This window comes from Cucumis melo, chromosome 12, assembly GCF_025177605.1.
Source record: "Cucumis melo cultivar AY chromosome 12, USDA_Cmelo_AY_1.0, whole genome shotgun sequence".
NCBI classification, from domain to species: Eukaryota; Viridiplantae; Streptophyta; class Magnoliopsida; order Cucurbitales; family Cucurbitaceae; genus Cucumis; species Cucumis melo.
The window spans coordinates 2905355-2933133 of NC_066868.1; the positions used below are offsets into that span (position 1 = coordinate 2905355).

General features: G+C 33.7%; 2 protein-coding genes across 8 annotated transcripts; both read left to right on the forward strand.

Annotated features, from left to right (window-relative positions):
- The first annotated feature begins 2422 nt into the window (after positions 1-2422).
- On the forward strand, positions 2423-6497 carry LOC127144455 (glycosyltransferase BC10-like). 6 transcript variants are annotated; one of them, XR_007816105.1, is made up of 10 exons: positions 2425-2814; positions 2929-3033; positions 3102-3182; positions 3443-3484; positions 3567-3623; positions 4673-4742; positions 5188-5248; positions 5708-5767; positions 5899-5958; positions 6248-6497. XR_007816105.1 is itself a non-coding variant. In XM_051080419.1 (9 exons), the coding sequence occupies exons 1-6, from the start codon at positions 2989-2991 to the stop codon at positions 5226-5228; spliced, it is 336 nt and encodes a 111-aa protein (XP_050936376.1). In that variant the 5' UTR covers positions 2423-2988; the 3' UTR covers positions 5229-5248; positions 5708-5767; positions 5899-5958; positions 6248-6497. The 6 variants fall into 6 exon arrangements, 2 of the variants coding, with proteins under 2 accessions (XP_050936376.1, XP_050936375.1); XR_007816106.1 differs by having other exon boundaries at positions 2952-3033; XM_051080419.1 differs by having other exon boundaries at positions 2423-3033.
- Positions 6498-9537: 3040 nt separating this feature from the next.
- On the forward strand, positions 9538-27709 carry LOC103497188 (E3 UFM1-protein ligase 1 homolog). 2 transcript variants are annotated; one of them, XR_007816107.1, is made up of 21 exons: positions 9538-9780; positions 10049-10360; positions 10442-10708; positions 11026-11073; positions 15474-15539; positions 15637-15740; positions 15987-16080; positions 16163-16219; positions 16774-17212; positions 17301-17455; positions 17618-17683; positions 17771-17839; positions 17942-18034; positions 18199-18264; positions 19470-19516; positions 19607-19670; positions 20039-20116; positions 20213-20275; positions 26413-26505; positions 27200-27345; positions 27445-27709. XR_007816107.1 is itself a non-coding variant. In XM_008459292.3 (20 exons), exons 1-20 carry the CDS (start codon positions 9607-9609, stop codon positions 27290-27292), a joined length of 2448 nt encoding a protein of 815 aa, XP_008457514.2. In that variant the 5' UTR covers positions 9538-9606; the 3' UTR covers positions 27293-27709. The 2 variants fall into 2 exon arrangements, 1 of the variants encoding a protein (XP_008457514.2); XM_008459292.3 differs by having other exon boundaries at positions 27200-27709.
- Positions 27710-27779: the final 70 nt, after the last annotated feature.

A 27779-nucleotide genomic window follows, 5' to 3' on the forward strand; every position in this document is an offset into this window, starting at 1 on the left:
CAATCTATTGTGGTAATTCGATATTTGTTTTGAATTTGAAAATTATGCATTATATGACATTTTTTTATTGTTGGAATTTGAAAGCAAATTGAATTGAAAGTGTTATTCCCTTTTTCAAATGTTTGAAAACACCCCATAAAATGCATTACAAAGTATTTGTAAAATTTATTTTTTACATGTGTTTTTATAACCATATTCGTAATTCTTTACTTTTCTCGATTTATTTCTGCATTTATTATTTGTAACTTATTATTATCTATGAAGACTGAGAAACGCGAAATCATGTAGTTTTGAAAATGTTTTCCTAACTTATTTCTACATAGTCGATATGCCTAAGAAATACTTTAAAATAAAATTGTGAATTCAAACTTTTCTAAAGTCTAGATTTCATAAAGGATTGGATGTTAGTAATGTATCAATGATACGTAAATGATAAGAATATATTAAGTAAAAAAATTAATAGCAAGTCCACATACATGATTTGAGACAACATGTTTTGTGCAAAAGATTACTAAATATTACAATATAGTAAAATAATTATGATTCAAATGAACGAGAAAAAAAATTCAATGCAAAGGAACCCTAGTATCTCAGAAGAGAAAATGTTGAACTTGAGCGTCCTGAAACAATGAACACCAAAAAATAAACTTAGATGAATTCTAGTCGGATAGAAACAAGAAAAGAAAAATAAGAAAAGTTGGGATGACATACCGATTGCATAACTGAAATTAACACTTATAATTGCATAAAACCATAAAATCGTGAAGGATAAAATAAGAGCCAGCAAGTAAATAAAATAAAAAAAAAAGAGCCTTAAAGGATTGAAATTCATCCTATATTCTGAACTAGAATTTCATGTACGACAAAATGTCTTCAAACGTGCAATTTTAAGAAGGCAATAACAAAATACCTGGAAAGGAAGAATTTCTTTATAAATATGCTTTCAAAGAAGTAACAAATACCATGGACAACTTCAAAGTCTAACTTGACTGAAACAAGTGCAAAAACAAAATGGACAGTAACATTTTTTTTTTTTGTCTTTTAAAACCAGCATTGAGGTGGAAGCAATAAGAAACACAACAGCTCTAAACAGGTCAGGGAAGACAATAACTAAAATGTGAATACACTTAAGCAGACATGCGAATGAAGAATATGGTAAACATACCAAATGAAGTAAAAAAAGGTTGTATATGCAGAAAAAGCAAGGATGCAATGGAATGAGAAAAGCATAGAACATATTTAGAGTGGATGGATGAGAGTATTAATTGATGCAATTAAGATTTTGAACAATAAAGAACCAACAAACATATCAAGAAATAAGGGATATGACCATTTCTGTGACAACTCACATCAGAAGCAAAGAAGGAATTGACCCATATCACAAGCATAAATGATTTGATTTCTTTTTCACCCTTAGCATTTTATTGTGACTTGTGAACATGAATGAATGAGATATTTATGTCCAAAGATTTGAAAAGGAAGAATTTGAAAGGTTGAAAGAGATAGGAAAGAGTTAATATGAGGGAAGGAAGTGTGAATAGTTGGGAAATAGAAGATAAATGGAGAGAGGAATATAAATGAGTTTGGATAAATTTAAATAACATAGTTAATTGGAGAGAAAATTTTAAATTTTGAGAAAAATTATAATAAGAAGATGAAAAGTTCAAAAAAAATCATTTCCACTGAAGCAAACATTAAAAGTTATTATGAAAATGACCATAAGCATTAAATCTATGTGAAAGACAAAATTGTCACTAAAGCAAGACTAAAAAGAAAAGTTATAATGAAAGAGTAAAATGAGGCTAAAAAATTTCTCCACTTGCATCCTTTTATATATAGAAAGATTTAGAGAAAAGATTTAATTTGACTATGAAATCTCACAAATATCTTAAAATAATTTTTTTTTACTTAATTAGGAATTCACATATTTGTAGGACAATTTTAACCTTATGATTAACATTAATTGTATAGGTAATTCGAAATTAAAAAGTATATGTCGCCTTATTTACATTATATTTATCATTATTGTATAAATTATAACTTTCTTAATTATGATCTTAATTAATGTAAAATCTTAATTATTAATGAAAAAGTTACCTTATATAATTTATTTTAAATTATCATCAAATAATATATTTTTGAATATGGAAATAATTTTCAAAATTCTCTTTCTTAATTGTTCATCAGCCGCATAATTCTTACATCCTCATCTCCGTCGTCAACAATCATTCTTCTCTGTTACATCCGCCGCCACTAGAAGAAATCTGGTCTTTAATGTCGGGTGGAAAAAATGAAAAATAAGCTTTAATGTCGGTTTTCAAAAGGCGGATGTTTAATGTCGGTTTTAAACCGACATTAAAGCTTTATCTTTAATGTCGGTTTAAAACCGACATTAAACATCATGTTATTTAGAACCGACATTAAAGGTCTTTTTATTTTATTTTTTATTTTTTTAATTTTGTAAAAAGGTGAATTTTTCTCTCTCTTACTTTACTCTTTTCTCCTTTCTTCTCTACCAAACCCTACACTTTACTCTTTTCTCCTTTCTTCTCTACCAAACCCTATGAAGGTTTTCTCTCAACATTTCTTCCCTTTCTTGCTTTCTCAATCTCATCACTTTCTCCCCTCTCTTCTTTGATCAGTCGCCAATGCGTGTGAACTCGTCGCCGTGCTATCATCGGAGGCAGCTTCTTCCGTTGCCGCCCTTTAAACAACAAATGGAGATGAAGAACGAGTCGATTGAGCTAGGCAGTGGATCTGATCGGTTTGCAAGAAGGGGTTGGGCGGCGGTGTCTGAAGAACGGGGAGGCGAAGGTCTGGTAGACATGAGAACTTTTGTCATAAATCTGATACATGAGAACTTTTGATGATTTTACAAGTGTTTTCCTACTTTAGTATTAGCATTGAAATGATGTTGATTTTAAGCAGGTTGTCTTCTCTGTGTAGCGTAGTTTTTTGAATGTTAACGAAGGTCGATATAATCCCGAGATGTTGCCGGTGATATCTCAGGAAAAATGGCGAAAGGGTTCTCAGGTTTAGCCTCTTTGTTTACTTGTAAAATAACATATTTGTCTTTGAGTATTGATGAATTTTTGTTCCAGTGGATTACTTTGGTGAGGAGACATGCTGAAGTTGTAGTGAATGATGAAATAATATTCCCTCTCTTTAAGAAATTTTGTAAGGTGCGGAATAAAGTTATCAAGTAATTAATTCAATTTAAGCTCTTTTTTTTTTTTAGCTATTTTGTTTTTGGTTTTTAAATTTTTAAAAATTAACCTAAACATCTTAGCCAAATTCGAAAACCAAAAATAAGTTTTAAGAAACTGTTTTTTCATAGTTTTTTTAAAAAAAAAAAAAAAAACCGAATAGTCACCATAATAATCAAGCAGTATTTGTAATATCATCTCATGATGATGAGATTTATCTTTTCTCCCTTTTGCAGCGATGGCCGCCAGCGGACCACGATACTAGAAGGAAAACAACAGTAAGTCATTTTGGTTAAGAGTAAATTGTAATGTAGTTGATTTAGAAACAGAAGGTTGACAAAAAATGGTATTGTAAATTAGGAGAAGTATCATCGCAACTGCATACCAGATGAGCATTATGTCCAGACTTTACTTTCAGTAAGTTGCTTTTGTGGTCTTCTTTTGCCTTTTACTTCTCACTTGCACTTGAAAATTGTATTCAACCACAACGAAAACATTCAAAGTTTAAAACTGTAAATCAAAATTTTGTTAGTCCCTCTGGAAGGCCATTGTTAAATGTGCAACATCATTCAAGTAATTAATCCATTTAGAGTCCATTGTTTTGTTTTGTTTTGTTTTCCCTTTTTGTTGAGTATAGAAGTCTTCAACAATGGAATTCCATCGCAAACTAAGAACCTTTTTGTAATAAAAGAGGCCAAATTTAATTTGTTCACGTAAAGTGTTACTAAAAAAAGTCACTCAATTTTATATTATAAAATAAATAGAATGAATGGAAACTACCAAATTATAAATTTCTTGTGAATTATACCTAATTATGGTTTCAAACATCACAATTTACAAATTCAAAGAAAAACTTTATATATATAGTCTTGTATATCAACGGATATAGTTGTCCATTTTGTCGGAAGGTAATTTTTCCCCAAAAAACTTTATCAAATGAAGGTTCTTGCATCTCCATTGTTTTTCATTGGTTCCTTTGCATAGTTATCACTAAACTCCTGATGGTTGAGGTCTTTTTAGAATATTATTTCACTTGCCACACATGATGATCCAGGCACATCACACATGTGAATGTTGTCTAGTTGGTGTCAATAGTTTCAATCTTGTGATGACCCCTTTGATGCCTTGCATACAAAACAAAAATGAAGGAGGCTAAAATATGACATATCCAGCATGAATTTTGTTGGTTTACTGTATTTTTATTTATTTTCCAATGCATCTCAAAATATGATTTTTTAACTCGTCACCAAAAGTTTGCATCCCAAATGATTGATGACCTTGGAAGCTCAATTATTCCACTACTTAAAAATTGAACATTTCCAGTTTCCTCCTTCCCGACAATGTACAGATTGCTATTAGTTTTCTTAATCTATTGCTTTAGTTGTGCATGGCTTGGTTGCAACCTGTCAAATTAACCTGCTACGTTTGATCAAGTGTAAAGCTTTGTGTTTGGTATTTGGTTGCAGGTTGATCCAAACACAGGAGTTTCAATGTATGAATCAGATGACATAATCAAGTATCTGGTTCAGAACTATGGTGTGGACTCATCACAATTGATATGATCAATTTGATCCTACTTTTATTTTTCTCATTATTTCTTATTGTGTGCTTACTCAAGTTAAAGATTTCTTTTTGTTCATTAAAGTTGATCGTTCCTTCCTTATGTTGCAAAGAAAATGAAAAGTTGTTCCTTTGGAGACATTTAATAAAATTGGGATTATCATGGCTTCTGTGCTAGGATGACACACATAAATCAAAAAGTGGTCAAAAGAAAATGAGAAGGCTGATAATTTTAAAAGTTTTGCCAGCATGCCAATGTTGAACTAGTTAGGCAAAAGAATTTTTCTTCAATGTCGAGCATTACACTCCTAAAACTTAAATTTTGTGCGTTTAACCACTATATAGCAGTCTTAGTGATCAAAATATACTATATCTAGCCGTGTCTCATTCTAGTTCTTCATGATGCCTTGTGTTCATGTAGGTGATGGAAATGTACCTCTTTCCTTGTGTTCATGTAGGTGATGGAAACAAGACTTTTGACGGTTAGTAGTTGACACCTCTTTTCTTTTTGTTTCCTTTTCGTTTCGATGTATTTGTTGAACTGTAGAAAAATTGAGATTGGGTAGGGTTGGAAGTTTCTTTATCGGGCTATATTTAACAAAGTTTTTTGTTGCAGACATTGTCAGAAGGCTTTGCTATGATTGGTCGTCCAGGCAGGATTAGATATTTTCAAATTTTTACTTGTTTAAGTTATGATTCTTAGTAATTTTGTATATAATCTTATTTTGGAAAGTAACCAAGGATATGTTTTGGGAATGATTCTAAAATAGTCAAAATCACTCTTAAACATGTTTCTTATCATCTAAAACTAATTTTATTAATTTGTATGATCGATTTGAATATATAAAAAAAGATTAATAATTTCGAAACCAGTCTCAAACATGCACCGTTAGGAACCAGAAACTTATAGCTTGCCCATTTGTTGCTTATGTTATTTGCAGGGTTCTATCTATAAGCCATCAAAGCTTCCACCTGCTCCACTAGAAATATGGGCATATGAGGTCATTTAATCGGACTTTTTTCAAAATTTATTGTTATAAGTTCATTATATTTCATGACTTGAAGTGGATATTTTTATGGTTCTCTTCCCTTGAACAATATTTTAAATCTCTATGTTTCTTTCATCTCACAGGGTTCTCCTTTTTGCAAACTTGTTCGTGAAGTGCTTGTAGAGTTGGAGTTACCACATTTAGTACGTTGGAAAAGTCTCTTGTACCGTTCATTTTTCAAGGCACACTATTATTAATTACATACACTCACTTATTAATATCGTCTAGGATCTTTGCATATAAATCTTTGTCAATATGGCAATGGCCTTTTAGGTGGTGTAAGCGGTAGAAGGAAAAAAGATTACTGAGTGTGAATATTGAGTATTAGTAAGAAAATATTGGGACTGATATTTTGATATTTTGATATTTCTACTAGCAACTAGGTCATAACATTGTTACTTATCAATTCAACCATCTTGATGTCTTTTACAGGGAGTTATCACTAAACAAATGACTGCAATAGAAGAAATGGTTGCAAGTGAGTACAATTAGCCAGACCCTCATCTTTGTGACAAGATCTTGAAGTTGGTCATTTGTGAAGCGTTCTACTTTGCTATTAGTTGCAGTTTTAGCTATTGCTCTCTCAATATATTCTTTTTCTTTCTTTCTTTCTTTTTTTCCAAAGGATGATCAGTGTAATAATTAAGCTTCATAATTTCTGTTTTTGGATCAAAGTTGTATATAAATGTCACATTATTAAGATTTCATTTTGTATATGTACAAGTAAAAGATTTCATTTTTAACTATTTGGTGTCATACAAAATGGACAATAATGCAAGGATTTAATAAAAATAAATTTGAAAAAACGACATTAAAGACAGCTTTAATGTCGGTTAAAAAAAAATTAAAGACATCTTTAATGTCAGTGGAAAAACGACATTAAAGATGTATCATAAGTGACATTAAAGACATATTTAATGTCGGTTATCCACCGACATTAAAGATGAACCGACATTAAAGGCCTTCAATAACACCTTCAAAGATGTCGGTTTATAACCGACATTGAAGGGCTTTAATGTCGGTTTATAACCGACATTAAAGATGTCTTTAATGTCGGTTATAAACCGACATTGAAGCCCAACCGACATTAAAGCCCTTTAATAACGCTCGCAAAGATGTCGGTCGCCAAGCGACATTAAAGGCCTTTAATGTCGGTTTTAAACCGACATTAAAGGCCAAATTTCTTGTAGTGCGCCTGCAATTTATTTAATTTCTCCACCAATTCTGGCACATCCTTGGTCAGAAAGTTATCGAATTTCTTCACCAATTCCATCCAGTTTCATTATTCATCTCCTTATATTTCGTCCATCACTGACTCCGATTCCGTTATTCACAAAATCTCAATTTATTTCACCTTTCGTTCTCCTTATGCATCCAATTAATTGTCTTCCTCAATTCATTATATTTTTTTGTACTCCATTAAATCGTAATATTTCTATAACGTTTAACGTTATATTTTGAAATATTTGTTTTAGACATATACCACTTCATATATATAACAATGCATATATTTATTACATACAGTCTCCAAGGAATTTCAATTGTCTATTATGTGAATTAGTTTATATATACCCCTTTATATATACAATAATGGAGATACAGTAACCGATTAATATGATATGTGTGTTCTATTATTTTTTAAATATATACCCCTTCATATATACAATAATATACATAAATTGACATATAGTAATTGACGAATATGATCTGTGTGTTATGTTTTTTAGATATATACCCCTTCTTATTTACTATAATATATATATATATATATATAGACATCCAGTAACCGTAGAATATCATATGTTTTCTTCAAGTAAACCTGATTCTGTCACCAAAAAATCGCAACATTCTTTCAATTTCGGTACATCCAGTTTCCTAATTCACATAATCTTATTTCCTCCATCACCGATTTCGATTTTGTTCTTCACCGATTCTCAGTTTATTTCGTTCTTTTTTTTGTTATCCTCATATTTTCAGTTAGTTATCTTCCTCAATTCCTCATATTTTTTCTTACTCCATTACATCATAGATTTCCTAAAACGTTTTAAACTTCGATTTTGTAATATTGCATTTAGATATAGACCACTTGATATATACAATTTATAAATATATGTTGACATATAATTTTCGAAAAATATGATATATCAGTTATGTTATTTAGTGTATATATACCCTTTCATATATACAATAATACATATAAATTGACATACATTTACCGAAAAATAGGATATGTTAAATTGATTTATGACTAATATATATGAAATAATACATTGTATATTTTATGAATGAAAGGTTGTGTTTTCAATTTGTTAAATTGAATAAGAAAAAATTACAGAACATGAGAAAAAAATCTATATATGTATTATTGAATATATGCAATAATATATGTAACAAATCACAAAACATAAATGTATTATTTAGTAGCATATGTGAAGAATCAAAATAGAAGAAACATTACTGAAATATATGTTATGAAACGGAAGAAGAAAGAACAAATTTTTTAAGGAAAAAATACATGCTATGAAACGGAAGAAGAAAACATAAATTTTTTAAGGAAAAAAAATATGCTACGAAACAAAAGAATAAATAATATACGAAAAAAAAAGACTAACTATATCACAAAAAGAAAATCAGAAGGGAAGAGGAAAGAACGTTTTTTTTTTTTTATATAATAGAAATCGAAGAAGAATATCGGCGCTAGAATTAATGATCGTGAGAAATTAACTTTTGGTTGAGCATTAAATTGAAAATATTTATTTTTGTAGGATAATTAAAAATATTATTACCATATAAGATAATAATTTATACCATATTTAAATTTATTCTAAAGTTAATAAATATTACATTAATAAATACAAATATATATTTATTAATAATTAAGGAGGTTACCATTGATATAATAAATATGATTGTTGATAATTAAGAAAAATATTGTTCAAGATTAATGAAATTTAGGTAATATATCATCTCGCAATAGACTATTTTAATTGAAACCCCTAATATATACTATAGATTATAGAAACTATAGTACTAGGAATTACATAACACGGGCTGCAAACAAAGAGTAAGCTATATATAATAGCCCACTCCACTCCAGTCCTTAGTTTGGGGCCCAAACCACCCCAAAGTGTCTTGCACAAGGTTTTTCATTCTTGAGGAAAATCTAATTTCAATTTATAGTTTTGTTATATCCATTCTTTTGGGTTTCTATTAGTGATACTTGTTGATAGTGTGCACTTGCATTGAAATCCACATTTATCTCAATCTTCTTTCGTATTAAGAAGCTGTCTAATATGTTATTAAGGGGACAATTCAACTTATTAAGATAAACAATAAACTCAACCAAAAAATTACGAAGGTGATCAAAGTAACATGTGATAATTTAACATTAGCTCGAGCCTTAGCTTAAAGTCTTAAGGTATTCACATGACTGAAACACGCTTTAAAATACATAATTGAAAAATAATAGATGAATCTCATAAATTCAAAATCGATGGAATTTTATTAATTCAAAAGCAATGAGTTATAATGGAAATAAAGGATTCAACCAAAAATGACATCCACACATAGAATTAACCATTGGTTTACAATCATATCCAAAGAAAACACAAAGACAAGCCTATAATTAAAAACATTGAAGATATTGGAAAAGTATCCCAATTTATGAATAGGTTTTTGGAAAAGTGTCCCATTTCCAAATAAATAGGCTATCTATCTAAGAATCAAAATTCAATTTTGTGTGTGTGTTCTTAGGCTCTGTTTCCGGTGAGCTCCGCGATCCCAAAGGCAACATGGACGATGAATTGCTAGAACTTCAGAGACAGTTTGAATTTGCACAACAAGCTAAGTCAAGCATTCGATTATCGGAAAGAAATGTTGTGGAATTGGTCCAAAAGCTTCAGGAGCTTCGTATCCTCGATTTTGAGCTCCTCCACACCGTTACCGGCAAAGAATATATCACTCCTGTATGATTATATTTCTTTATTGATCTTGTATAATGCAATCAATTTTTTATTGCATGTATATCTGATTCTGTTAAACTGATGGAATGTAATTGGAAAGTTGTTAAATTGGCCAAATTGTACAATTTGAAGCTGCTTGGTCTGATTTTATCCACCTCGTATGAAGCTTAATTCCTGTAATGTTGGATATATGATATTACTGACTTGGAAGAAGAGATTATTGCAACTCAATTCGAGTTCATTGTTGTTCTAATGCCTGTTAATACTGTAGGAGCACTTGCGGCGTGAAATATTGGCTGAGATTGAGAAGTTAGGACGTATTTCTTTGATAGATCTTGCGGATACTATTGGCGTGGATCTGTATTATATCGAGAAGCAAGCTGAACGGATTGTATCAGATGATCCCCAACTTACGTTGATTCAAGGGGAAATTATATCTCAATCTTATTGGGATTCTGTGGCGGAAGAAATAAATGAGCGGCTTCAGGAGTCTAGTCAAATTGCTTTGGCTGAAATTGCTGCGGAGTTGCAAGTTGGTTCAGAATTGCTTGCATCCATGTTGGATCAACGGCTTGGGACGCTGGTAATTTCTGTTCTGCTATCATGATCAGCCAAATTTAGGATTAGAAGGAAAACAAATTTCACTGTGGTTTTGTGGATTTAGGTAAAAGGTAGGCTAGAAGGTGGTCAGCTGTATACCCCAGCTTATGTTGCACGGGTTTCTGCCATGGTTCGTGGTGCCACCAGAGCTATTACCGTTCCTACAAATTTAACTGTCATATGGAGCTCTTTACAGCAACTCTTGCAAGGCATTGACGGAGCTAGTGGCATAGCTGTTGATGCTTCATTTTTCCAGTCTCTTTTCAATGGAATTATGAAGGAAAATGAGGTTCTTGGTTCACTTCGTGCAGGGGTTCATTGGACACCAAATGTATGTCATTGAACTTTCAATTTGTACATTTGCATTTTTTTTTATCGAATGCATATTTGCAGTTCAGTTATCTCCATACTTTTTCATGAGTTCTCGTGCTGGCTGAATGCCTGCTCATCATGGTAGTTATTTTTAGTTTCAATAGGAAGAAAAAAAAGAAGATCTAAAATAGTTGTCTGACAATGGAGATTGAAAGTAAAAAAAATCTGGGTTTATAAGAGGATAGATATGGTAGCCGTCATATAAATTTCTTTAGTTCCTCATCTATGTTTAAAAATCTAATGCAGTTTTTTGTTTAATGTGAAATTACGATGCAGATATTTTCCATTGCTCAAAAAGAATCCATTGATTCTTTCTTCTCACAGGTATGTAGTTCTTATTATCCTACTGTATTTATGTTGTGGAATTATGAATATGAATTTCTCTCTCATTTCTAGAATTAATTTTGTGTATGAGTTTCATTTGAAAGGAATCATAGATGTCCTCTATGATACTCTTATATATGAAGCATAGATAAAAGATTTGATTTTCATCCATGCTTCTATATGAATTTCTTTAATTACTCTCCTTAGCTTAGGTCAACTGGTCAAGTAGGTAACTATTTGCTAATCCCTTTTAGCTTAGAAGTGGGAACCTTTATCTTTCCTTCTCTTCTTGGTAAATTTATGCTATTTATATGTTTGTCATTCTTAATAATAAAACACATGCACAGAGGTTATATATATTTTCTGGTCAGTTGTGACTGTGAGTGCCTAAACTTATATATCACAGAATATACATTAAATCTATGTAAGATATATACATATATTATAGTTGGTTTGGTATCCTAATCTTATTTAGATTTTATATACAAAAAGGTAGGTTCTTTTATAACATAGGTGCTGTTAATGATGTGAGCTTTTTCTGGAAATAAATTAATGGTGTGAGCTTTAGAAGGAAGGTTATGATTTGGTGATCTGAACAGAATCCGAATGATTGGGCAGGACACCAATACATGGACAAACTGAGGGGTTTGAAATCCTGTATTAGTATTATGAAGTGGAACAAAGGATATTTTAGGAATATGATTGTTATGAAGCAGAATTTTCTTGGCAGATGGTTATTGATGAAGTAAAAGAGCAAGAGATCATTTTGCCTCAGGTAATGGAACAAAAAACCAGGTTAAAGGCTTCCTTGCTGTAGTTAAACATTAGTGAGCAGCACATTTTGAGGCAGTGGTGTAAGATAAATTGGTTGAAGGAGGGGGACGAAAACACCTCTTTCTTCATAGGTGGGTGGCAAGGATAAGTAAAGCCTTTATTGCTACTCTTGAAAGCGAGTCTGGGGAGTTCTTATCCTCTGGAAAAGTAGGGAGAGATTATTGGTTTCTTTCAGAACTTATTTAAGGCAGATAATGTTGTGTCTTCATTTACAGTGGAAATTAGGGTGGGTTTGGAGAGTACATTTCAAGAGGAAGTGATCCTTTAAGCAATCAAAGATATTGGAAACCTCAAATCCCCTGGCCTATGGGATGATGTGGGAGTTGCATGAATAAAAAATTGGAAAAATTTTAAGGCTGACTTAATAGAAGTGCTCCACAAATTCTTTGAAAAAGGCATCATGCATAAACGAACTAACAAAATGATCTTACTCGAACCTAAAAATAGACAAACTAACAAAACTAATATTTGCTTGATTTGTAGCAAAGTGTCGGAGGCCCTTTTTTAGCTCTTTGGTGGCATGCGCTTTAAAGGGAAAGCAAAGATTTTTGGTTCAGTCTGGTCTTTTCTTTTCATTCAATACTTTGGTTTGAAAGGAATTCAAAAATCTTCAACAACCATTAGTCTAACAGGGAGATGTTTTGGGATCCCGCCATTCTTTTTGCTTTTTCTTGGTCCATGAATTCTAAATTGTTTCGTAATTATAGTCTCTCTCAAAATGTCATGAGCTGGGGCTCATCTTTTCTGACCATTTGGTGTGTGTGGATATCCGTGCCTCCTTTTTCTTTTTGCAACCAATCTTTAGATAATCAAAGTGTGTTTCTGAGAAAAAAAGAAAAAAAGAAAAAGAAAAGAAAACGAAACCCTAAGAAGAAGATTGCCTCAAGAGTTGGTGACTTTTGACCCATAGCTTGATCTCCTCTTTGAATAAAATTGTAGCATATGCAGCAAAAGTTTTTGCTGAAAGACTTAAAAAGGCTCTTCCTAATACAATAAGTGATTGTCAGGCTGCCTTTATGACAGGTAGACAAATATTGGACGCTATCTTGGTGGCTGTAGAGTCAGTAGAGTTTTGAAAAGCTTCTCATGAAAGGGGTTTTGCCTTATAGCTTGATTTAGAGGAGGCTTATGAAGTTTAGCTGAGATTTCCTTGATGTAGTTTTGAAACTGAAAGGCTTTGGTAGAATGTGGAGAAAATGGACTTCTCCATTTTGATCAATGGAAGACCAAGAGGAAAATTGTAACGCCCCAGGCCCAGGATTCGGAATTCGGATCCTCGACATTCCCCTGCATCCCCTGTGACCTAACAACATCATCCTTATTGTCTTAAAGGCTTACTAGAGTGAAAGTTTTTCCCACAAACCAACACGAGTCATTTTAGCATGTTTTGTCTTCACTCACATGCATCCTAGGAAAATTCCCAAGAGGACACCCAACATAAAATTGATCCAAGCTAAGCACGCTTAATTGTGGAGTTCCTATGATCGAGCCACCAAAAAGGAAGGTGCACCTTGTTCGTATAGGTATTAATTTTTAATTCTTTTAAGTCTTTCTTAACCTTATTTTCATGTCCTTAGGACCCTTCTCATTCAGATGTAATATCGGTTCATTCGTGTCTCCCTCCTAAACTCAGGGTGTTATATGCCCACCAGCTTCCACTTGGTTCGTCCCCGAACCACATCTTACTGGGAGAGGTTCCGCTCTGATACCACCTGTAACGCCACAGGCCAAGAGTGTTACAAAAATTTTCAGCTTGTAGGGGTCTATGGCAGGGATATGATCTCCCTTTCTTTCCAGCATTAATGGAGACACTGTTAGTTTAATGTTTCAATTCTGTCTTGAGAAAAGGAATCTGTATGGCTTTGTTGTGGTGACAAGTGGTATGAATTATTAATTCCCATTCTTCATTATGTTGATGGTACAGTGAATTTTTGCCCAGATGTCTCCTTTTGGAAATTGGTGGGATATTTTGAATCTTTTTTTGAACGGTTCTGGTTTGATGTTGAATGTGGCTAAAATCTCGCTTATCGGTTTCAATATGAGTAAGGAGGGAGTTGAAGAATGGGCAGAGGAGTTTCAATGTAAAATGGGAGCATTTCTGATTAGTTACCTTGGTTTTTCTTTAGGCTGGAGTCACCAAAGAAAAGCTTTTTGGAATCTGTTGATTGATAGGCCCAAGGCTAAGTGGATGGCTTTGATAGATAGACATAATGATGGATGCAAAAAAGAGGCCTATAGTTATGATTGTTTAGATAATGATAGTGAAGTTTGGAATGTAGTCCTTAGAAGGGCTCTTTTTGACAGAGTTAATTAGTTGGATGGCTTTGGTAGATAGAAACAATGCAGTGCATCTGGTGGAAGGAATGGATGAAATTTTATGGTCGTTAGAGGGATCTGAAAGTTATTAATGTAGATTGGTGATTGGATCTTCAGTCTCCTTCTTATAAAATTACCAGGGTTGGTTCGAACCTAATTAGGTTGATTTGGAAGGACAAATGGCCGAACTTTATCCAAGTTTTTCTTTGGTCACGGTCTTTGGAAGTCTAAATATTGATGATAGATTGCAAAGAAAATAAAGAGGTTGGCTTCTTTTGTCGTGAGGGTGTAGGATGTGTTTAGGAGTAAGGCTTTGGGAAGGAATGATGGGTGGAATCTTAAAGGAAAAGCCAAGGTGGTAGGTAGCTATGCCATGAGAGCTCTCCTGGGACATCTGCGGAAGGAAAGGAATGCTAAAACCTTTGTAGATACATTCCTAAGTTTTGATATCTGTTGTAGTTCTGACAAAATTCAGGTTCTTGGTGGATGTCAATACTAAATTATTTTGCAGTTATAGTCTACTGATAATTATTAAGGATTTAAAGGCTCTCTTTGTATATTCTGTAGGGAGGTTCCTCTACTCCAACCATCAGTTTGTACCTTGGCCTTTTTGGAATGTACTTTAATGTTTCTTATAAAAAAAAATTTATAATGCATATATTAACTGTTAGATATTATATCAAATTTGTATTCACCCATCAGCTTAAGCTTTTGGGTCGATAGATGACGTAAGATTAACTTGTCTATTAGGTGAGGTTTTATTTAGTTATTACTATGTTGCCTTCTTTTTCTCTTATCTCTCTCTGCTTTCCTCTCCCTCCACCTCCACTCCTCCTTCACTATTAGTTACACTTTTGGAAGAATTAATTGTGGCTATTATTGAAAACATAAAGAAGTTGAGATTGAGGAGAGCTTTGGGAAATTTTTTTGCTTTGTAATACTATGCTTTTCTTGAATCATCAATTGACCAAAAAGCTTAAGCTAGTGGATGAAGGCAAATATAATTATATAACATCTAACTTCCCTATAATTGTGGGTTTGAAATATGTGAAAGCCAACAAGTGGAAATCAATTTTAATTGGGAAGGAACTAACATTGAAGGGGCTTGAACACAAGACCTTCTTGGACCACCTGCTTTGACACCATTTTAAATCACCAACTAACCCAGAAGCTTAAGCTAGCGGGTGAAGCCATATTTAATTATATAATCTAACCAGCCTCATTTATATTATTTCTATAATTTAATGCAGAATTCGGTTATTAGCTATGAGTTTCTACGAAAACTTGGGATTCCCAACCCCATTCAGTTCTTGCAGGTACTTAGCTACTTTTATCTTAAGTTTCGTGCTTTAAAATAATGGAATTTCTGTGCTTACATCATAAACTTATGATAGAGATCTTGCTTCATTCTAGTCCAGATATACTGATGGCATACCTTTAAGTACTACATTCATTCACCCTTCAATTATTGAAATGTTGGATTCTGCCATTGAGGATATCCTTGAGCGTGGAAGCTGGTAAGACGTATCTTGTTGTAAATTGTAATATATAACTTTTCTTTTGAATTTGTTGTTTGTAAATATTTGGAACTTATTTGATTTTAAAATACTATTTAGACCTGTAAATATGCAAGGGCTGAAAGGAACATGATAGTTAATAATAAATTTTCCTTTATTTTTATCTCTTCTTAAATGATTAAGTTACCTTTTATGTTAATAGTTATGTCCATGTTTTTCTTACATATTTTTTCTATAATCGTGCAGGGCCAATTCTCTTCTAGTACTTCCTTCATCATTTGAGCCCCAAGATGCGTCTAAAGTTTTGTTATCTTGCCCATCTGTTCAGGGAGCACTAAAGGTGAGTATAATTGCAAAATTGTGCTATCATCATTTAACAACATTGATAAGTATAAAATTATTATGTTTCTCTTGCTTTGCAGTCTAATAAAGCTCTCATATTTGGTGATTCATTTATATTCAGCAATATTTTTATCAAGGTATGGCTTTTTCTTTTATAATTTTGTTGTCCTTCAGTTCCATAAAAAGAATCTATGGATTCCTACCATCTTCTGTGATTTTGAGTAGCAATTCATTACTAGATGTTAGTTGTGTAGTAGTTTGCATTCAGTTTACTAGTCTTGCCAGGATTGCTAGTTTATATCATGGAAGTGCTTAAGGAGTTGAGGGGGAGCGAGATTGTGGTTTTTACATGATAACTTGGGAGGTTGATTGTTGAATAAACTTTATTGACCATTTTAAATGTCTTGAGGCTTGCATTGTAGATCTTGTCATCAGACTTTAACTTGATCTATATTCTCTCCTGTGCCTCTAATATCTTTCCTGCACGAATTAAGGAGTTTGAATTTGTAGCCGTATCCCTGAATTATGTGAAATTAGTGGTGAAATTCCCTAGAAGATGATGGATAAATGACTCATAAGGAGTTGCACAAAGCTAAAACGGAACATTGAAAGAACTCTTGAACTTAGTTCCACTCTTCAAATTATTTGTTTAAATTAGTATATTACATAATCTTGTATCTGCATAAACCAGGATCTATTTGATCGCATGGAGAAGGAGATGGAGACCATAATTGTCCCAGGATCTTCTACTGGCATTTTTTCTGGAGACTCACAGAGCAGTAGTAAACTTGGAATTGATCCTAGCATGTCTACCGAGTCAATTGAAATGGGAAATGATAGTGGTAAAACTGGAGAGATCGTGGAGAAAAAATCAAAGAAAAAGAAGGGTAAATCAGTTGGAAATACTCAATCTACTACTGCTGAAGGTGCTCTCGATGACCAGGAATCTTCAACAAAATCCAAGAAAAACCAGAGGAAAACTAGGGGTACATCCAATGTGCAAGTGGCAGAGACGAAAACAGGGGGTAAAAAGGAATCAGTTAAAACAAAAGAGAGCAATATTAATTACCCTACCGAAGAATGGGTTATTGAGAAGATCAAAACACTTATACCTGATCTTGAGGAACATGGTTTGAAACTTGTTTTCAATAGAATTCTAAATTTTGTAGTATTTTGCATCCATTTTAGTTATTGTTCTGACGTACTGAATTATATCAGGCATAGATGATCCTACAATAATCGTCCAACCTTTGGCAAATCATCTTCGACCTATGCTGAACAATTTGTGGAGGGAGAGAAGGAAGGCATTATTTACAGAAAATGCTGAGAAAATGAAACGTTTACTTGACAATACCCAACAGAAACTTGACGAGGTAAATACAGTTATATTGCCCAATGCTGGTGGCTTCATATATATATATTTGACTTCAACATTGCATCATTCTGTTTCTAACGGGAAGTTTGTGAAGCTTATGATGTGTTATTGAAACCTACACATAAGAAATTGTAAGTTAAGCTTGCATTTTTCCTTGCAGTCTTTCTTAAATTTGCAGCTGTACGAAAAAGCTTTAGATTTATTTGAAGATGACCAGTCAATTTCTGTAAGTATGAAGTTTGGTATATAACTTTTAAAGTGAAGTGAATGTGAACTGTTATAACCGCAAGAGATATTGGGAATGCTTTTACAGGTCATTTTGCACCGGCATTTGTTAAGAACAACAGCTGCACCGATAGTGGATATGCTTTTTCATAATTTGGTAAAGTTATAAAATTCTCTCTTTTAATACTTTAATTGAATTAAAAGTCAATGATGAGATGATAATTAATATTTCAATTTTGCTATGTGTTTTGTAATGTAGGACTTGCACAACAAGTTGAAGAATGGAATTGAAGTTGCAGAATTGCAGAATTCTGAACCAGTCGCACTTAGTACTGGAGAAAGAATTACAATTGTATGAATAAAAAACCTTTACATGAATCATTATATTACGATTTGGAAAAATAAACGACAGATTATCATGTTTTTCTTTCTTTTAAAACTTCTAAATCACTTGGGCTTGTTTTCAAGAAATGATATGTTCAAAGTAATATTGTAATTTTGTGCGTTGCATTTTAGGCTAAGAGCTTTCCTGGATCACTGTCAAATAAGGCGGTCACTGTAGCTGAAGCTTTGGAAGGGAAGGTAAGTGATTGATTGCCAAGAAGATTTAGCTTGTTGATTACTTTATTTATTATTTATTATTTTTAAAAATTAAAGAAAAATTGTTTTTTTGGACAAAAAAAAAAAGGTTTTTTTTGGGCAAAAAAAGGTTTTTTGTTGACAATGATTTTCAATACTTTAGAAAATTGTTTGGCAGACAATTTCTGCTTCCACATGATGGCTCTCTCTCTGTCTTTTTGTTTTTCGTTCTTCAGAGTTATTGCCAGCTAGAGTTTACGCAATTAAAGAAATTAGTCGATGCGTTTTTTAAGAATTTGATGCAGAAAACAGTAATCTCGGAGTTTTTTCTTTTAAAAAAAATCACTCTTACACAATGGAAATGCAGTTTCTCATCAAAGAATACAGAAGCATAAACTGTTGCAGAGTGTTCTAACATATAATGTATTTAAGTTGGAAATTCTGGACGGATTAAAATATTAAATCCTAGATTGATTGCCAAAGTGCTGCTTTATCTTTCTATTATCTTTTTCCCCGTCTTGTCTTATCTTCTGCTCCAAGATTTTGACCACCGCCCACCAAGATCTATGAACTCTGAAATTGGAAATTAAATCTCCACAGAATTTTCCATTGTTGTCTAGCATCACTATCTGTTCCATCACTTAAGTTTTCTTTGTTTGTTAGAGAACAATGAGATACCATTTATTGTTCTTATCTCTTTAGAAGTATTTAATTCAAAATATAAACTTCATTTTGGATCAGGTATGTATGTTCTTTGTACTTGATTTGACTGGAAAACTACATTTAGTATCTAGATCGAATATTTGGTTTAACTTAAGTAGGACGTTATATTTTATGTCTTTTTGAAAATGAATGAATTTTACAACCGTATTTATACTATTTGTTAATTTCAATCAACCTTGTTTGTTTTCTTTCTTTTTCTTTTTTTTCTTTCAAGTTTCTTCCCACAGCACTAAAGCTTTACTTATTTATCGTTGAAGTTGCCACATTATTTGGTTTTCTGATCATTATCTTGATTTTTCAGCATAGTAACGATTACTGTAACTGTAGTCGTAATTGTAGATTAATTATAGCTTACCTGTTTAATGCAACTTATTTCTTGTAGAAGCTGGTGTATCGGTATTCTAGCATCTAATTACTAATTAATAATTTAGAAAGAGAATGTTTATGAATGTTATGACTCAGAGTTTTAGTGTTCTATTTAACAGCGGGTGGAAACCTTCATAAATGCACTGGGGGATTTAGTAGAAGAGAGGTAGCCTTTCCATTTATTTAGTATTCATCTCCATAAGAACGTTAGTCATTATCACACTGTGCTCAGCTTATGAATTTGCATTTGGTTCAGTGGAATGATCTCGAAAAAACTTGACAAGAAATTAGAGAGGACTCTTTTGCATTCATATCGTAAGGTAAGTTATTCTGCAAGATTGTATTCTGATTTTATGGTTCCAAAGTTTGAAACTTCTGGACTTCCATTTACTACAAGATTTTATCATTTACTAGTGTTTTCTTTTCTTCTTCTTCCAAATGATGATTTCATTAATAATAAAAATGTGCAATAGGTTACTTATGTAACTGGGACTTACATTTTTAGTTTAGGAAAGTAGTCACCGTTGAGGAAACAATATTACACCTTACCATCTAGAATTATAACACTAATAAAAACCTAAACAGCTAAGGTAAGAAAGACAACTGTATAATATTTATAGTAAAGATGTTAAAATGGGTTATTATCCGACACTCTTCCTTAGTCACCATTTTTTTTTTCAAATGTCAGGAGTTGACATCTCAAGTTTCTGCTGAAATGGATCCAATTGCTCTTCTACCCAAAGTTGTTTCCCTTCTATACGTACAGGTTAGTGAAGCTTGACTATAAAATGAATTAAACTAACTGTACCTGCAGAAAGATCTCTTTGCTTTTCGACCTGTTGATCTTGGTTTCCTTTGATAGATTTATCATAAAGCTCTTCAAGCTCCTGGAAGGGCGATCTCTGTTGCTATTTCTCGGTTGAAGGTATTTTTTCATAAAACTTGATAAAGGAAGATGAAGTGGAATATTCAGATTTTTTTAATTAGAGTAATTGTGCTTGTTTTAATAAAGTTGCAAATCATTTTTGTACTCGTATGTTCTTTAGGTAAGCAACCTAGAGTCCGATTTGGAAGAGAGCAAGAATTTCCTGTTGTACTCATTGAGACCGAAATGTCACTATTTTTAGCTAGTCATCCTATTGGTCTTTACTGCAAGAACTACTATATGCAAATCTTAGTGTTTGGGTATGGAAATGATGGAGGAGAATTATTGGATGACTACCCTATTGAAGTCTGATATTTGTATGGTCGTTATCCAAAAAAAATAAAAATCAAGTTTTTATGACTGAAAATGGAGAATAAGTTGATCTAACTCCTGGAATTACACTCCGATTCCCAACAAAAGAGTTAGACTCCGAGAGAGGTAGATCTGAGACCTTTCCTCTTGGTAGCGTGACACACTATTAGAAAAGATAGGATAAAGTGGCAACAATACAAGTAGTTGGTCCATATAGGTTTCAAAAAGCTCGTCTTCTATCATTATGTCAGAGAATAGGTTTGTTTTTCCGTACTTAATATTTTCAAATTAGTTGCTGCAATTTTGTAGGTTTCATTCAAAGCAATATCAACGAGTACTCGTGTGAGGTGGCTAGAATTCTAGACTCTACTCATAGTTCTTGAACTTGTGTAGCTTTGATAACCATACTTGTTTTGCTTCTTCATTTAATAGGAAACACTGATCTTAGTTAGATCAAAAAGAAAAAAAAACTGGAAAAAAGGGGAGGGATAGAAGGCATTCTGAATCCCAAACCGTGGGATAAGAAGAAAAGATTTATCGTCGGGCAGTATCTAGTAAGGAAATGTTCGCTAAATCTAGACTGAATTTCATCAAAACAGAATCTATTTTGGAAATATGCTATAGGTTTTTTCTGTATTAACTTCTGCTACTCAATGTTAGCTAGCATTCAATACTCAAGGAGTCGTAGATGCTCTGTCAAATAATTATGAATTCAATTTTGATTGAATTCCGGAGAATTCTGCTCAGCATGAATTTGCTGAGAAGGCTAACTTACCTTTAAATTACAACGTAAACTGCACTGTTGGAAGCTCTTTTATTTCAAACTTCAAAGGAGGTAGACATACCTGTATTCAATCAACTCTTTCTAGTATGCCTCTTTTTACTTTCTTTATTCACATTACCTTGTAAGGTAGCCAAGTTGATTGACAAGTCCTTCAGAGGTTTTTGATAGACCCCCTATCATATTACAGTACAGCAGGAGAGGAAAGAAAAGCTTAGCACGTGTATAAGGAGATGAGAGTCTGGAAGTGGTGGTTCGTTAGTTAATTTGTTCTGTTTTAGTGCAAGTATAAATAGCCTTTCATTGTGGGCTCCTTTGGACTTCTCCTAATAAGTCTTCTTCCTTTTCTTTTAGTAGGTTCAGTAGGTTCACCCAGAGAAGGAGCTCTTTACTCCTTTTGAGCATCGTTATTCTGCCTTACTGAAAAATGAGATAAAAAGGAGAATCTCCACTTTTGTTATATTTGTCATTTCATTAAAAAGAGTGAATTCAGCCTATGGCGAAAAGTGACTCAATTGTTCATTTAACCGCATAGTGGGGAATGGTTTAGGTTCCCACTTACTTCAACCTGCAGATTTAGGCATTCTTTCGAGTCAAACCCCAGCCGGATATTAATGTTTTGAATAGTAAAGTAAATCATAAATTAATAATTTATCTAAATCCTAGAATCGATATTAATGTTTGTAATAGTCTTTGAAAATCACAAAAAAGGTTTTAATGATTATAAGAGTCTTTTAAAAACATCTCATAAATTCCTTTCCTTTTAAGTAGGTTGTAAAGTAAATCATGAAGCAATAGAATTGTCATTAAACGAATAGAGATCGAGGGAGAACTTCTTACCTCTAGAATTTGGGGGTGTAGATGTTATACTTGGAATGCAATAGTTTATTCCTTGAGAGTAACTGAAGTAGATCGGAGGAATTTAACCATGATGTTCATACATCAAGGCAAGAAGGTGAGTATTAAGGGCGAGCCTAGTCTCACTAAATCCAGAGTAAGTCTGAAGAATATGATTAAAACATGAGGGGAGGCGAATCAAGGGTTCTTAATAGAGTGCAGAGCATTAATAGGGGGATGACTATGGCAGAATTCTATGGAATTGATGAAGTGTTCACTGTAGAGGAATCTATTCCAGCAGTCTTAGATAAGTATGAAGATGTCTTTGACTGGTCTGAAAAACTACACCTGAGGAGAGAAATTGATCAAATACACTTAAAAAGGGGATTGATCCTATTAATGTGCTGCCCTACAGGTATACGTACCAACAAAAAGAAGAGATGGAAAAGTTAGTGGATGAGATGCTTTCCTCTGGAGTGATGAGATCGAGTACCAGCCCATATTCCAGTCCTGTTTTATTAGTCAAGAAAAAGTATGGGAGCTGGCGTTTCTGTGTAGACTACAGAGAGCATTCAAGTTCCCCATATCAGTGATTGAAGAGCTGTTTGACAAATTGAATGGTGCAGCCATGTTTTCCAAGATTGACTTGAAGGCAGGTTACCATCAAATACGTATGTGTGCAGATGATGTAGAGAAGACAGCCTTTTGGACACCTGAAGGGCACTATGAGTTTTTGTTTATGCCATTTGGGCTGACCAATGCACCTTCAACGTTCCAATCATTGATGAATACTATTTTTCTACCGTACTTAAGGAAATTCGTGCTAGTATTCTTTGATTATATATTAATCTACAGCAAGAACCTAGAAGAACATCTGCAGCATTTGGAAATGGTATTGGAAGTGTTGAGAAAATGAGCTTTATGCCAACAAGAAAAAATGCAGCTTCGTTAAGACAAGGGTAGAGTACTTGGGGCACATTATCTCATGGCAAGGAGTTGAAGTGGACCTGGAGAAGATACGAGCTATTACAGAGTGGCCAACTCCTACTAATGTTAGAGAAGTACGGGGTTTTATGGGCTTAATTGGTTATTACATGCGTTTTGTACATCACTATGGAACTATGGCGGCACCATTAACACAATTATTGAAGGTTGGGGCATTTAAATGGTCAGAAGAGGCAGAAGAAGCGTTTGTGGGATTGAAGAATGCTATGATGACTTTGCCTGTGCTACCTCTACCAGATTTCAATTTACCTTTTGAAATAGAAACTGATGCTTCAGGGTACGACATAGGAGCAGTGTTAATCCAAGCCAAAAGACCCATTGCATACTATAGTTACCCCTTAGCCATGAGAGATAGGGCAAAACTGGTTTATGAAAGGGAGCTAATGGTTGTAGTGTTAGCCGTCCAAAAGTGGAGACCGTACCTTTTTGGGGAATAAATTCCTAGTGAAGATATCAGAGGTCATTAAAATTCCTGCTAGAACAGAGGGTGATTCAACCTCAGTACCAGAAATGGATAACCAAACTACTTGGTTACTCATTTGAGGTGGTGTATAAGCCCAGATCAGAGAATAAGGCTACGGATGCACTATTGAGGATGCCTCCAACTGTCCATCTATACAATCTATCTGCCCCAACCATGATTGATTTAAAAGTAATCAAGGAAGAGCCGGAGAAAGACATCAGGTTGAAGAAGGTAATATCTTAATTAGATAATCAAGAAGTGGAAACAGAAGGGAAGTTCTCTATGCAGCAAGTGATGTTAAGATATAAGTATAGATCGGTGATATGCAAGTCATCAACATTAATACCTATCATACTACGCACGTACCATGATTCAGTTTTTGGGGGCTATTCAGGGTTCTTAAGAACGTACAAGAGGCTGACAAGAGAACTCTATTGGGAAGGGATGAAACAAGACGTGAAAAAGTACTGTGAAGAGTGTATGGTCTGCCAGTGAAATAAATCTTTAGCCATATTCCCAGCAGGACTACTACTTCCTCTTGAAATTCCTAAACAAATATGGAGTGGCATCTCCATGGATTTTGTGGAAGGATTACCAAAGGCGAGTGGATTTGAAGTGATATTAGTGGTGGTGGACCGGCTCAGTAAACATGCGCATTTTTTAGCATTGAAGCACCCTTTTACAGCTAAGTCCATGGTTGAATTGTTTGTTAAGGTGGTTGTGAGACTGCATGGATACCCTAATTCCATAGTTTCTGATAGGGATAAAGTATTCCTAAGTAATTTTTGGAAAGAGATGTTCAGACTAGCTGGGACTGAATAGAAGTTCAGCCTATCATCTGCAGTCCGACAGCCAAACTGAAGTAGTAAATCGGAGAGTTGAGAGTTACTTGCGTTGTTTTTGTGGAGAGAGACTAAAGGAGTGGGTGAGATGGTTGCATTGGGCGGAATATTGGTACAACATGACGTACCAAAGATCATTAGGATTAAACACCGTTTCAAGTTGTTTATGGTATTACGGAGGTAGAGAAACTTCAAACTCTACCTTGGATGAGTAGCTGAAAGAAAGGGATGTAGCACTAGGAAAAAACATTTGAAAATCGCACAAGAGAAGATGAAGAAATACGCACATTTGAAAATAAGAGAGGTAGAATATCAGGTGGGAGATATGGTATTCTTGAAGATAAGGCCATATAGGCCGGTATCCTTGAGGAAGAAAAGAAATGAGAAGCTGTCTCCTAATTTTTTGGTCCTTATAAGATCGCTGAAAGGATGTGACCAATAGCATATAAACTGGAATTGCCCAGCACCGCAGCGATCAGTTTTCCATGTATTACAGCTGAAGAAGATGCTGGGAGAACATGTTGCAGTCCAGCCTATTACACCATACATGACAGAGAATCATGAATGGAAGGCCATACCTGATTAAGTGTATGGGTATCAGAAGAATAAGATGGGAGGATGGGAGGTGCTATTGAGTTGGAAAGGACTGCCCAGACACGAAGCTACCTGGGGAAACTATGAACAAGTTCAACAATTGTTTCTGGATTTCCACCTTGAGGACAAGGTGAGTTTTGAGGGGAAATATAAATTTGTAATGATAGACCCCGTATCATATTACAGTACGGCAGGAGAGGAAAGAAAAGCTTAGCACGTGTAAAAGGAGATGAGAGTAGGGAAGTGGTGGTTAGTTAGTTAAATTGTTCTGTTTTACTGCAAGTAAAAATAGCCTTTCATGGTGAGAGGGAGAGTTTGTTAACTTTTCAGAAAATAAGTTAGTTCTCTGTTCCATCCTTTGAGAGATAGGATAACAGATGGTTAGCCCTAGTTTTCCGAATTGAGATTCTCTCAATTCGATTTCTCAATTCTTACTACATTGTACTTTCAATTTCATCCTTACAAATCATCAATAAGGATAATTCTTGATGTTCAAATACCGGTCTCCATCAGTTTTCTCTGGGAAGGTGCAAAGGGTGATATTATATGTATGAACAATGTCAATTTGGAAAATACACAGTTAACCCCCCGAATGGGTGGTCTGGGAATTGGTAGTATTAAGTACAGAAAATCAACGGTATTAGCCAAATGGATTTGGCATTTTCTCTGTGAGGAACGAACTCTTTGGAGGAAAATTGCTGAAGCAAAACATTATCCAACTCTTTCCAACCATCAGTAACCTATTTCTACTATTGGTTCAATCAAAGCTCCTTGTAGATCCTTTCCATCACTACATACTTTTGTTTGGAGTCATGTTGATTTTATTCATCCTTGTTTCACTTATCCACGATTCCTAATAACTCAGTGGCTAGCTTGTGGTGCTCTAAAAATCAGGCTTGGAGCCTTTGGCTTTGGCTTCATCTTAATGAAGTGGAACTTTCAGGATGGCTCACTGCCTCATCAGTTCTCCTTACTCCTTAATCACTTTAAGCTCGAGTAAGGACTCTTTGAGTGGCCTCTTAATCCAAATTCCAGTACCTTGGGAGAGAGAACAAGCAAAATCCAGCTTATCATTCATACTCTCAGCTCAGCTACTGCTGTTTTCTTTCAATATCTTTCAAAGTATTTGATTTGTAAATATATTACTTTATGTTTAGTTCATACATATGCTTTTGATTTGTGATAGACCTGCATTCCACTTTTGGATAGGTCAGTTTAATCTGTTATCATGCATAGATTTAAATCATTAATTATATTTGGGATTGCGGAGGCTCCCCCTCTGAAGTTGTGTGCTAATTTTCAGGATAAACTGGATGATTCAGCACACAAGATCTTATCAGATTACCAAACTGCGACAGTGACCCTGCTGTCTCTTATTTCGGCTGCTGTTGGTGATGTATGTGATAGTTCTCCTTATCAGATCATTGATTTAGCATTTTGACTCTGCATCATGAACTAGGAAGATTAGTCTATATTTACCGATTTGTTTTTATCCAACATGTAGTTAACCTCCCGACATTCCGAATCTAGCTAGATACGTATAAGTTAAATTAGTGTTAATAGTTCTATAGTTCTTGTTTTCTTTAATTTTATTTTACCGCAGATGGTTCACTGTGATCCAGTTTGATAAGCATTTTGCTTTTCGAAAATTAAGCTTGTTTTGTCCCAACTTCTTTACAATAGTTTTCATCTTTCTTTCCTACACATTTTAATTGTAGCTAAATCCCAAAAACAATTTTATAGGCTCAGCTTAGTGACTATTTGGATTTTGAAAAACCTACCAACACTATTTTCACTCCCTTTATGAGTTTTTTTTTTTTTTTTTTTGTTATCTATTTTTAATCATGTTTATAAGTTTAATTTTCAAATATCAGACCTATATTATTCAGTCTCTAATCATGTTCTTACATACTTGTCGAAGGAGAGAAAAAAGAGCTTCTACATTAAATATAATTTCAAACTATGTTACCTTATTAAACTTATAAGGCCTATATTATTAAGTATGTTTACATTTCTTTCGACCTGGTGTTAGGATAAATCATTTTCTGAAGAAAGCACTAATCAATGTTTCTATACATGTAATCTTTCAGGAAGACGACTGTTCATCCGACAGAATATTGACCAAAAGGGAGTTTTTGGAAAGTCAAATCCCAGCACTTAAAGGGCTGGTTTTATATGCCTAATTACATCATACGACATCGATCTCGTCTCCTGGTTCCTTTATTGCAAAATTTCAGTAAGTTCTCTTACCCTAACATCCTTGGAAATGGAATCACATTGGGTAGCAACACATCGTCTAACATAAATTTAGGACGATCAACTGTGTATGGTCAAGCTGAGGGATTACTCGAATTGGCCACACAACAATTTGGTTGATCGCTTGCTCACTTGTTCAGTAAAAGAAACCGCTATGAATTATCATCTATGGCGTTGGTCTAATGTTATTTGATTATAGTTTCTTCATATTAATCTTTGATTGTAATAGATAATGCCAAAAAGTTGTGTAATTTGGGAATTTAGCAGTTTTCATGTGAATACATAGTTGAAATTATACTCCATTTTAGAAGCTAATACATTTCGATGGTATTACTCGAATTCAATTCCGGATGGGACACATTTTAGATATTATAGTTGCAAGTATCCATTTATTTTTAAACTTTAAGCAATGGG

Excerpts from the sequence above, each read along its gene's own strand:
- LOC103497188 (XM_008459292.3), top strand. The coding sequence starts at position 9,607 with ATGGACGATGAATTGCTAGAACTTCAGAGACAGTTTGAATTTGCACAA. Across the intron at positions 17,213-17,300 it reads ACCTGATCTTGAGGAACATG|GCATAGATGATCCTACAATA; the intron begins GTTTGAAACTTG and ends GAATTATATCAG. Across the intron at positions 20,117-20,212 it reads TTTCCCTTCTATACGTACAG|ATTTATCATAAAGCTCTTCA; the intron begins GTTAGTGAAGCT and ends TTCCTTTGATAG.
- LOC127144455 (XM_051080418.1), top strand. The coding sequence starts at position 3,015 with ATGGCGAAAGGGTTCTCAGGTTTAGCCTCTTTGTTTACTTGTAAAATA. Across the intron at positions 3,624-4,672 it reads ATGTCCAGACTTTACTTTCA|GTTGATCCAAACACAGGAGT; the intron begins GTAAGTTGCTTT and ends ATTTGGTTGCAG. Across the intron at positions 4,743-5,187 it reads GTATCTGGTTCAGAACTATG|GTGATGGAAATGTACCTCTT; the intron begins GTGTGGACTCAT and ends GTGTTCATGTAG.